The 12,567-nt window shown below is 36.2% G+C and overlaps 1 protein-coding gene across 1 annotated transcript in view; it reads right to left on the bottom strand.

The window, feature by feature from the left end:
- Positions 1–7,238, bottom strand: part of rd3 (retinal degeneration 3, GUCY2D regulator) — a 13,508-nt gene extending 6,270 nt beyond the window's left edge. Inside the window, exons 1-2 of the mRNA XM_007545919.2 lie at positions 5,859–7,238; positions 2,453–2,768 (exon numbers count right to left, since the gene is read on the bottom strand). Coding sequence (XP_007545981.1) covers positions 2,453–2,742 — 290 coding nt within the window. The 5' untranslated portion in view covers positions 2,743–2,768; positions 5,859–7,238. The remainder of the gene's footprint in view (positions 1–2,452; positions 2,769–5,858) is intronic.
- Between the last annotated feature and the right edge of the window lie 5,329 nt (positions 7,239–12,567).

Raw genomic sequence — 12,567 nt, 5'->3', positions numbered from 1 at the left:
TCCAAACAGATCAACTGAACTTTGGGAGTGTTTTACCCTGCGCGGTCCGGTGTGAGCTTTTTCCGGGATTTTTTAATTTAATTTAATTTTATTTTCTTTTATTTACGTATTTATTTTTTTTTTGCGTGGTTTCGCTTCTCCGAAACGGACAGATGTTACGTCTGCAGCTCCTCCAGAGCGCCGCTCTCCTGGGTAACGTGAACCCAGAAGGCTCCATTTCTTAAATCTTCTGGATGAGTTACTTCCAGCGGTTTCTAATTCTTCGCAGTGGCGGAGCCGCGTCCGCAGTGGTTCAGCAGCGGACTGCGCATTGTTACAGTCTAATTAACTTTTGCATCGTCATTTATTTCCTCAAGATAAACTACCGGCTCCTCAAACGGATTAACACAGTGTTGTAATCTCTTTAGTTTTCTCTGGTCTGTAATGGAGACTTGAATTTAACTCGCCATTTCAACTAAAGGTTTGTAATGAGCTTCCTAACCAGACGCTCCAAAGCGTCCGGTCCATAACTCTTCAACACGCCGTCAGCTCCCGGTCTGAAAGACGCATTTAGTTCAGAGTCCATGAGATGATATTCAGAAAGGATTTTTTTAATTAATTGATTTCAGTTGCCTCTGAGACTAAATATGTGACTTGTTTTTAATATTTGCTTGCTTACCTTTAAACACTGATTTAAATATTTTAATGTTTAAACTGAGCAGTAATTTTACATCCATGGAAACTCAAATGTAATATTTAAAACTTCAATACATAAAATCAGTTATTTAACAATATGAGGTGGTGTTTAATCTTTTTTTAACATTGTATTTTCATACATTTATGCTATGGGAGCTACCATCTGCAGCTTTAGATACATTCCTTCTCTAACACACCTGGATCATTGACTCATTATAATCCTCTACAGAACTGAATGAGGGAAGTCAACCTTTTGTCTGGGGTGTGTTTTAGCAGGGATGCACTCCTGATCTGTAACGTCAATGTGGCCCGTTGAGGGTGGCCAATATGCTGAAGTGGCCCTCGGTGAAATTGAGTTTGACACCCCTGCTCTAGAACCTGCAAGATTAGAGTTGTGTTTTTAAATGTTATTTTATCAATCAACTCAGCAGTTTTGTCTGTATAGTACCATATTAGATGAAGGTGAAAACATGTTTAATATTAGTTAATTTTCCGAAGGACCTCATCGAATGCAGAGACAGGTTTTTATTAATATTTTTAGCAGTTTGTTAAATAGTTTTATCAATGCTTTCTGTCACAGCTGGCCCTTTAAAGACATTCCTGATCTTGATTTAACTTAAAATGAAAATGAGTTTGACACCCTGAAGATGCCCCTGGCTCAGTGACTATGTCTTTAGCTGTATATTTTACCAGAAAAAATCCATTCATGGAGCGATTGTTAATTTTAACAACATAAAAGTTTTTTGTTTTGTTTTGTTTTTTTCATAGAAAGTATGCCTGCCCAGGGACTTGATGTTTAGTGTTAGACAGATCCATTACCAGTCAAACCACTTTTGGTTGCTAATCTACATATATTAAAGTTAAACACTACAATCTCACTTAAAGAGGATTGGACACACTTCTTGTCACTCTCGTCATCAGAAATAAAAATGTTTGGCAGGTTTTATTTTGCTACACTTAGTTTCAAATGAAACCAAGTAGAGTACTGACAGCCCCCTGTGGGTATATTTTTATTATAAATCTGCAGACCTAATGCAGTCATATGACTAAATAATTGTTGAAATGGTAAATGAATTGTATTTACAGCGCTTTGCAAAAGTATCCATATCCACTGAACTTTGCATTTTGTCATGTTGCAACGTCAAACCTTAACATATTTTAGTTCATATGTAAAGTGAAAAGAAATGTGAAAGTTTTTCCGAATTAAAACCGGTAAAATGTTGTGAACACATGCGTTCAATCCCATTTGCTACTCCAAAATAAAATCCTATGCAGCTAATCCAATCCAAATTTGAGATTAATCTCAGAAATATTCTAGAAAAAACATGAAAATTTCAATTTCTAAAAAAAATAAGTAAATAATATTTTAGATGGGGTTTTTTCTAGAAAATTTCTGAGATTAATCTCAGAATTTTTCATATTTTTGTCAATAATTTTCTCTTCCTTTATTTTTCTATCCACAATGGCCTTATATTGTCGTCATAATAGATAAATACCCCAAAATACTTGCAGCTGTTGCACCAAAAAGTCTTTCTAAAAAGCTCAGACTCTTGAGAGTGAGTACAAACTTGTGTACATGTACCGTTTGTTGTTTTTTTTTTCTAATTTGTAAATGCTGTAAACACCCAGTGGAGTTTCAGACAATCATCCAACCTTATTGCTAATATTTTTCATTAGATCTCAGATTTATTTATTTTGCAGTAAAAAAAAAAAAAAAAAAAAGGCCATTTTAAAATTTTGTGGCTTTTTTTTTGTTTTTTTTTTTTGTCTCCCTTACTTGAGGATGACCAGGCCGCAGCAGGAGGGCGGCACCTTGGAGCAGAGGTCCTCCAAGACCAGCCTCTCCCCGGTGCTGATGCTGAAGGAGGAGCGAGGCGTGCTGGCCAGCCAGCTGTAATCCACGCCGGTCTTCAACCGCCGGTACTCGTTCTCCCTCTCCCTCTGCAGCCGCTCCGCCTCCTTCAGCTGCCAGCTGAACTCCAGCATCAGGGTGTCGGAGACGACGTCGGCCGGGTCCCTGCGGGGGCTCCGCTGGTACGGCTCATTCCAGTTGAACCAGGAGGCCATGGCCCTCTGCCCTCCGTCACCGTCTCCTGCAGGATAAAAATGATGAAAAGTTACCACCTACATGCTTTATTCTCTTATTGGCAACAAATAAATGCTTTTTCTCTTCTTTTTTTTTTTAACTCTTGGAAAATCTGTAGCATAAAAGTTACAGTTCTGATTTGCTTTTCACCAATCTCAACTAATTATTTTTGAAGGAGTCGAGATACAAAGAAAACACCCTAAAGTTAAGTTTTAGGGTGTTCTTATTGGTGAACAATTTTCATGGAAACCTTATATAAACCTTATAAAAGTTAAAATAACCAAAATCATTGTTGTTTAATAAAAAACTAAAGTAATTACTGAACAAAACGGCTTTGCATATTCTGTATAACTAACTGATTATTCCATCTCTGACATACTGTGTGGAAGTAGTACCTGAAAACATGCATAGATTAGATTTTTCTTTTAGATTAACAATGTGTGAATGTAGCAAAAAAGTGCTTTGACACGATAAAGAACTATGCAAGTACAAAAATATTACCATTTCTGAGTTAAATAGCTAATTTTCTTTTGATGTGAATAGGGATCATAGATATTATAAACTTATTCTTCTTTCTGCTCCTTTTCATTCAGGATTTCTTTTAGTTGTTCCATAAACTATTTATATTTATTGTTGAGTGAATGAAATAAAAGATCAAATGAAAATGTTTTTAGGAGTTTACTATAATCAGGTTTACAACTGTTGTTTTTACAGCTATTGGCTGCAACAAAACCACAAAAAAATAACCCAGAATATCTGTGACTTAATTTGTCATAAGCAAATCAAAACTTTTGTAGCTCTGTACTGTTAAAGTGATGGTTGCTCTCATACATTAAGGCCGTGTTTACTACGGTAAAATTAGGTCAAACGTTGCTGCCGTAATTTTGCAGTAAATCATACAATTTGTTTTTGTAACACTGCAGAGAAACGCGTTCTCCAACCCAGAATATGATTTTATTCATGCAAAACACTTTGTTTTTTCCTCTTTTTTTTTTTTTAGCTCTTGCACCTTTTTTTTTAAACACATTTTCCTGGTAGAATTTTTTTCTTGCACGGCATTAAGTGATGAACACCATGCAGAGCAGTACAGGCATTTACTCCTGAACCTCTTCTCATGAAGGTCTTAGTGAATTAGAAAACTGTTATCTCAGATTTAATACTCCTCATATAAGGCAGTTTTGATCCTAGCAGAGGATTCCTGCAAGATCTGTTAAGACAAAAGGACAATAATCACCAAGAAAATTGCATCTCTATTATAAAAATCTCCCTGCTGCTTTTATTAGAAGAGTGATTTCAACTCAAAGCTTCACCTCTGCATGATACAACTGAAATGAAGTTAGATGTTTTAATGCCTAGACACTTTTTTAAAAAAATGCTAATGTAGAGCATGAATTGGCTTATAACATTTTTAAAAATTTAAATTTAAAAAAATAATAAAATCTCCTGTGACTGGAAAATTGTTTTGGCACAAATCATTTAAACCTATAAGCAATTTTGTTGGTGTTTTTCCTTTATTATCATTGCTCTAATTAACAGAATTCCCTTTATATGAATTTTAATCGTCTGACCAAAGTTCAACATCCTCCTTTTTATCCTCCAGCCTCTTTTTCTTCAACAGGTGTCGTATCTGCTTACAGCCATAATCAATCCTTTCAATCGGGACTCTTTTGTTAGCGCAGGAAATAAATAAATAAAAACTGGAGTGCAGGCAGCTGATTGATGTGTAATGACTGAGATGAAAGCTTTAATCAGGTGCTACAATCACGTTGCTGCTCAATGTTGAGGGCTGCAGCCTCTGATTATTCTCTATGATAGAAAAGGGGGGGAGGGAAAGCAGTAGAGGTTTGAGTAATCTCTCCTGTTTTTAGGCATGAATAAGTCCCAGCACTTAGAATATAAAGTGTCTCTGTTGTTTCCATGAATTTTCAATGTAATCCAAAGACATAAACAAAACTCCTGGGTGTGTTTCCCTAAAGCCTCCTCTCCTCCTGTCATGCTCATGCTGTCGTCTAAACCACAGCTGCTCTTCACGCTTCACTCTGTTGCATTTTTTTTTTAGGCCAGATTATCCTCAACATGCTCAGCTAGAAGGTTTCCAAACAGACGAGGTGAGATTAGTGCTGCGGCCGCAGATTTAGCAGAGAGGTGACTGACCTGTAAACATGGCGTCAGATCATCAGATGCCATGTTGTCTTTTTGTTTCAATTCATTTGAAAATCTGGACCAAACACTGTCCAGCATCTCTACAGTGATTTATGTAAGTTTTTCAGCAAAAGTCTAAGAATCTGAAAGGATCTTCTTTCATTGTTCTGCGATTTGTTTACTCACATTTTATACATGCATCTAAAAGGATGGCAAGAAGATCACCAAACATTATAAAACATGTACAAAAAATTTAATTTAATAGCAAAACATATGTACTTTTGAGGAAACGAAACTTTTTGTCTTCATTGTCAAGCTTTATATTTTCTTGCAAATTAGAAAAATAGTGATTCTTTCTCTTAGTTGCCGCTAAAATATTTTAGCAAACAAGTAAATAAATAATTCAATTTAGTCTACTATATAGTGCCATTTCAAAACAAAGAACTTAGCAAAAAAAATTATTTCAATTCAATCAGTTATCATACAGTACACAATTTTTCCCTCTCTTTTATTTTATTTTTTGCTTTATTTAAAATCATCTTCTAGCAGTTTTTCTAGTTTTCATTCTGTCCGTTAATGTGCAAAAAGTAAAATTATAATATTTTGAATTGCAAGCGGCACATTATCCAATACTGAGGCAACTAATCAAATCTTGCAACCTTTTTTCAAATTCTTCTTTTTCAACATCAAAAAAATTCAGTAAGTAAATATAAATAAGGGAATTTAATTTATCAGCCCATCCATCTTGAGCAATTACTGCAAATATTTACTTTTTCAGATTTTTCTCTTTCTAGCTAAAAATAAAATAAAACTACAGCACCAAACTGGAAATGGGCGAGTTTTCATAAAACTGTCCTGTTTTACTTTTCATTAAAAGAAAGAAAATATCTTGTAAATCTTGAAATGGAAAATCAACTTTCTGTTTTTTTTCTTTTCTTTTCTTTTCTTTTCTTACCGTTGATTCTTGTTCTCAGGTTTGCTGTCCGGCTCCAGTGGGAATAAAATCACAGAGGGAAAAAAGTGCGAAAGTCGTCGGACATCAGAGAGGCGGCTTGCATGGACAGTCTAAATAAAAACCAGAGACAGAAGAGAGATGCTCTGTCTCTCTTCTCTCTCAGCGTTATCTCCACCTCTCTGAGCCTTCCTCTTCCTCCTCCTCTTCTTCCTCTTCCCAGGAGCCTCTCTGGCCTGCCTTTACTTGTTGCAGGAGGTTGAGGGCACCATCTCCAAGGGGAGGCATCGGATCACGGCCCCTGATGAAGTGCTTATGCAGCTTTTTATGATTCGCCGTTGCCATAGCAAAGCTCCTAAGCCTATTTGTCCGTGATAAGCTCCATCAGCTGCAAGGGAGCTGGAGAGCGATGAAGAGGCAGATAGCGAGAAAACAGAGTGGGTTGAGCGGTGAGATGGACAGAGAGACAGAAATCAAAGAAATGTTGCTCTGAGGATGGAGTGAATGAACTGATGGTGGTTCAGTTCGCTGGTTTAGCAGCGAAAGGTCACCACGCGTGAACTGATGAGCATCGGCGGTACACGTGGTTTTACAGCAGGGTCAGAAATGTGTGAGCCGCTTCAGGAAATGTGTGTGTGTGCGTGATGCAAATAATCGAATCCAATTCTGAATGTGCAGTTGATGTGTGGGTGGATTTCAAGGTTTTGTTGCTTTATTCTTGCGTGTAGGTGGGAGTAGCTAACCTCAGTCGCTTTCTCTCTTTCTTTTTTACTTTCAGCACATTTTCACTGTAACCTGAAAAATCCGAATCAAGTCCTTTCCACAGCAAACCTCCTCTTCTTCTTTCTCGCTGGGTGACCTCTGAATTCTGGGCAGCCACGAGAAACGCTGAAAACATCCAGCTTCACAGTAAAAAAATAAAATGAAATAAAAACTGTTTCCGATTGCACAATAAAGATCTAATGCGTAACGCTGTTTCTTTTTTTTTTTTCCTGACTGAGCCTCATCTGAGGAAAAAGGTCAAAGACTCAAAAGTTATCAGTGTCTTAGAAATGCAGTCAGGCAAAAATACAACATTCACCGTAGTTGGTGATCATAAGACTTGTTTCCTTTCTTTCTAGTCCTGCACTTCAGTGGATAAACCTACATCTGAATTTGCTCAGAAGCAGGAACATAAACATGAAAATATTCATAAGAATGTTTTATATTTACTTGAAGCTCATTAAATCTTCGAATGGGTTAGTTAGATGTTTTATACCCACACTTATGGTGGGTGAGAGAAGGTTTCCTGTGGCAGTAAATTTATTTCATTTACACAGTTCACTAAATGAAACACATTGCGTAGATTGATTACAAACCAACCGATGAGTTCAAGCCTTTATTTATGTTAATTAAGATGATTTTTCTTTAGATTACAGCTAATGAAAACTGAACGTTCAAGATTAGATTTAAAAATAATGTACTTCTTTTGATACAGAAATGTTTATCACCTCTATGTATATATGAGAGAGAAAGAAACCTCACTGCACATACAGAAATTTGAAACATAGTTCCTACCAGAATTGCTATTTATTCTGTTTACAAACTACCAAAATAATGAACTACAGAATTAACTACAGTTACTGTTGTTCTTCTGTTACTTTTGGAGTAACAGCTTCCTTCTAGTCCATGTTAGCATTTGTTTCATTGCGAATAATGAAACTCTTACACCAGCCGCAAGGTCATTTGTTTTCATCAGAAGTTTATCAAGCCACGACATCAGGAATAGTCATCTTGAAATCATTTTGAAATTAATTCTTGGGGGGAAAATATTTATTAATTTACTTCAGAGTTGAGCTAATAGTAAAACTTTTGGCAATCCAAAAGTTTAGTCTAATTTCATGTCAAGTTGTGCATGGAAACATCTGGTTTCAGTTGTAAATATAAATAATCTGACATTGAATCAGATTTGATTCTGAAGTGCAATAAGTTTGTGACAAATCTGTTGTGTCTGCTAAAAGTGAATGATATGGAGAAGCAGCAGAAAGCTGCCTGAAGGTGACAGATGGCCAGGTAAGCAGCCTCTGTAATCCAAACAGATGACAGTCTTAATCCTCTAAAGTGATTCCCTCCATCAGCGGCATGCTGCAATGGGGATGGGGGGGGTCTCTGCAGTGCGTCACCAGCACTGATGTTATTCCAGAGTTTTGTCAGATTGGCTACGTGATAAGATCCATGTCTCTGCTCCTCCTCGCATGATCGCATGTTTATCACCTTCACTGTATGTGTGAATTGGATTATCAGCAAAGCAGAAAGTGCTGAGGCGGAAGATTTCTGGTTTTCTTTTCATCCCTGGAAAACAGAAAACAGCATCTGATATTAATTCATCATGGCGTGAAGTCCCAATTTTAGATATAAGGATTAAGGCACATTATTAAAAGGTTATGTTATTATTTCTTTTCGAGTCTGGGCTGGGTTAAACTATCTCTAGTTGAAAGTAATTCACATTTAAACTGGGAGGAATTCGACTGGGATGTTTTCCAGTCAACTTAGAGCACAGTTTAAAATGTGAGACCTTTCTAATTTATGTTTTTGTTGTTAAAGCGGGGGAAAAAAGAATCATTGTAAATGTCAATGACATATTTTATATTCATTAATAACATCTGTCTTTCTGCGAAATAGAAAAAAAAGTTTGTTGTTTTGCAGTGTGTGTGTGTGTGTGTGTGGTGTGAGGAGTGGGATTTGGGCACAGAAGAACCATTTGTGTAAGCATCACCTCTAATGGTTTGCATTGTTAAGATCTTATTCTCGGTTTTGAAGACTATTTAACAAAAAGATTTAGAAAAGAAGTTTTGTTCTACCTCTGAACATTCTGACATAATGTTATGTACCCTATAGAGCACATAACACCAGTTTTAAACTCCCTACACTGGCTCCCTGTAGCTCAAAGAATAGACTTTAAAATATTGTTGTTAGTTTATAAATCACTGAACGGTTTAGCACCACAATACCTTAAAGATCTGTTATTGCTGTACCAACCGTCTAGACCCCTCAGATCTTCTGGTTCTGGTTCTGCTCTGCATCCCCAGAACCAGAACCAAACGAGGAGAAGCAGCATTCAGTTTCTATGCACCACAGATTTGGAATAAACTTCTAGAAAACTGTAAAACAGCTGAAACACTGGGTGCCTTTAAATCTCAACTTAAAACCCACCAGTTTAGAGTTGCTCATGGCTAAATTAGGATTAGAGTGTGGGTTTTTGATGTCTTCGATGTTTTTAATGTTTTTATCTTTGTTTTTTATCTCTTTATGTAAAGAAGTTTTAAAGGTTTGAGTCCTTGTCAAATGGCGGTTTGACTAAAGTCCCAGAGGGTTAGAGTCCCAGTTAAACGACTTTAACTGAAGTCCTAAAAGGGGTGCAGGTTTTAATGTTTTTATCGTTTTTTTTATCTTTTTCAAAATGTCTTTCTCTTTCTCAGTATTTTTTCAATGTCGCATGCTGTTTTTATTTTAATTATGTAAAGCACTTTGAAATACCTTGCTGCTGAAATGTGCTGTACAAATAAAATTTGATTGATTGATTGATTGATTGATTGATTGATTGATTGATTGATTGATTGATTGATTGATTGATTATCAGTAATGTTTAGTTTTTACTTTTGCATGGAGCTCTTCATTGTTTTGTTTTGTTTTTTTCACTATTGATCCAAAACAAATTCAAGCTGCAGCAATTAAATTAAAGACATTGTTGCACAAAAAGTCAAATTGTTCCCCATCCATTCCACTAATGAATATTTCTTTGTTCACTCATCCATTCTGCGTGGACAATATGAGTCTCTGAGGCTCATCTACTCTTAATGTGAAGACCTTTATATCAATTGCGCTGGAAGTTATTTCTGCAGAGCATCAACAAGTTGACCAGAGGCAAACAAATCAATTTTTTTTTGTAAAACAAACAAAAAAAAATTGTTCTAAATATATTTACTTTTAAATCTTGCGTGCACATTTTCTGATGAAATGACTCATTCATGTGTTATTGAATCAATGAGTCAGCATGACTCAGACTGAAGAACATAAAGCCTATTGATCGCCAATAAACAACAACTGCAGGAACACGTTGCATCATCTTGTGAGGTCACAGGATCATCATTTTTACAGATCATTTTCAAATCAGATCAGATCAACCAGAGTTCAACATGGTGCCTCGGGGTGACTTGTTCTGGATTGTGCTGCATACCAACCTAAGTTGAATTCTTCCCAGCTCCTTGATGTTGCACTACTCCAATGCACCACTGGGGGGAGGAAAACCACCGGCTCAGCTCCTGAAGCCCTCATGAAATCTTCAAAAAGCTCCTTTTTTAACAATCTCTACCTGAAGTTGCAACATGTGCTATGAGTTTAGCGGGTTTTGGGTGGATACAAAGAAGCAGCAGGAATGAAGGTTCTTGTTTTGGGAACGTCACATTTTTTTTTAGATAAAATACAAAGACCTGATCAAACAAACAACACTTAGGCTTTACCTTCTGCACAAACATGCTTGAACACATTCCCACTCCTAGCAGAATCAGAAACAGAGGCGTATCTCAGTCCCAGCAGGACTCTTTGAGCAGCAAATTAAAAGACAATAAACGCTCCTCTCCTGGAGGATCAGGCAGTGGAGCGTTGAGGCCGGCTGCAGACGCTGTGAATGTGTGCACTGTTGATTTTAGGCCAGTTGAGCTCATATGGACACATTTTGAGCTTTGTGCACTCGACACTGAGAGGCACCGAGTAACAGTCACATGATTAGCACAGCAGAACATACTGTTACTGACTCGTTTTTTTCCTCTGTTGTGTAAATAATAGTTGGCCTTAGTTTTTAGATAAAGGAAAATGTTCATTTATTCTTCTTATTTAAGTGGTGAAAAAACAATCATGGTAGAGCTGATAGGCCAATAAATTTCCCATCCTAGTCCAGTGTAAACATTCAAAAAGGACTGCAATGCCACAATAATATGGCAGAGTAATGAGCACTGTGGAGATGTGAAAAGAAATAAAACACATAAAAAATTTAGAAAGTAAAAAAGAAAAAAAAAGCCTCAAATGATTTGTAATCTTACTGGAAGATGCTTTTCAGAACACATGGATTTAATCAGGTCGATATTTTTGCGAAGCTAAACGTAGCTTCCCTTTGTGTGTGCAAGTAAGTGAAATTGTTAGAAAGAAATAACAGAAGGGACAATGCTGTTTATGTCTGGTCATGTGATGTCTGAGCTGGAAAACTAGCTTTCTGCCCACATTGGTAATTTTATCCAGCATATGTTGCTTCTACTCTTCCTTTAAACTGTATAATTTCAGGTTTGGTTGTTGCACATTTGTATAAAGTTGGGATCTGGGCTGCGCTGAGCAAAACAGAGAACTACCTAAGTTACATTTTTCAGCATCAACTTTATTTTATTCCTGTTGATTTTCTTTTAATTTAGCTTGACTATTAAATTTCACATTCTCAGTTCTTGATGGTGAGAGCAGGACTAGATTTATTTTGTACTAGATGCTGCAGCAGAAGTGCATAGGCATGGTAGCATACCACTAATACTTTTTTGCCCTCCTTGTAATGATTTGTCAAAATCCTTTCTATCTGGCAGTATTGTGAAAATATTTAGCTTAAGCATGTTATCAGAGTCATAAATACATCTCAAATAAGGTCAGAGATAATTGTTTGTGTTTATATATATAAATCCATTGAAATCATAATAAAACTAAAATGTTTTTAATGCTAGAAATGGAACCAAAAGGTGAAAAACTCAAGCAGAAAGCTGAAAACAAAACTAAACCTTGGAATAATTCAAACGAGTGAAAATAAAAGCTGGAGATTTTACCTCTGCAGTCATCACACAGTGTAATATTGCATGTGGCTCAAAGCCTTAACACTTTGTTGCAAATCTTTACTAGACAAAAAAAAATATGGCATGCCGTTCAAACAAAAAATAAATAAATAAAAAAAAAAAACCGCTGACACAACTGTCCAAAAAAAAAGAGAGAGAGAATAAAATGTGGAGAAAAGAAAGAAAATTAAATGAATTCAGTGAAAATAGAAAAAGAATGGATATCAAATCAAAAAGCTCCCATGAGGGAAATCTTTAAATTTTCTTCTCTTTTTTTCTAATACAAGTAATTTAAGAACTTTTCAGTTTCCTCCTGATCAGACTAAGTTACACAGTTTAAAAGCCATCAAGTGATAAAGACGTTGGTCACCGTTTGAGTGGAGCTGAAATGAGCAGACAGAAAAATCTCAAGCTGCTTTCTGGATCCACTTGTAGAGAAGGAAGTCCAGGACCAATCACATGAGCAGCGAGAAGGGAAAAAACCTTCAAAATGCTGACACCTCGGATTTGTTTTGTTTCTTTTTTTTGTCTCTCTGGCCTTTATCCAAAGTCCCATTTCGCTGTTAAGACCTTCTGTGGACTGAGGTCAGTGAAACAGCTCTCACTACTCAGCAGAGTGAACTTTAAGTGCATAAATACTGACACTTCCATAAAATACTTTGGAAAGATTTTCTTTTTATCTATGGCATGTTTCTAATGTGAAATAAAGAGTTGGGATCATAAGTTGCATCCAAAAGCTTTGGATGCCAACATATTACAGCTATTCCCAAACTTTTTGGTATCAAATAATTAAATAAAACTTTTCTTTCAGCATTATTATGCAGGTATTTTTATAAAAACAGCCAAAAACCGTTTTCTGCATATATATA

This window comes from Poecilia formosa, unplaced genomic scaffold, assembly GCF_000485575.1.
Source record: "Poecilia formosa unplaced genomic scaffold, Poecilia_formosa-5.1.2 Scaffold1, whole genome shotgun sequence".
Lineage (NCBI taxonomy): Eukaryota > Metazoa > Chordata > Actinopteri > Cyprinodontiformes > Poeciliidae > Poecilia > Poecilia formosa.
The sequence above is the reverse complement of the archived record's forward strand: the minus strand, read 5'-3'. Positions and strand labels throughout refer to the sequence as shown.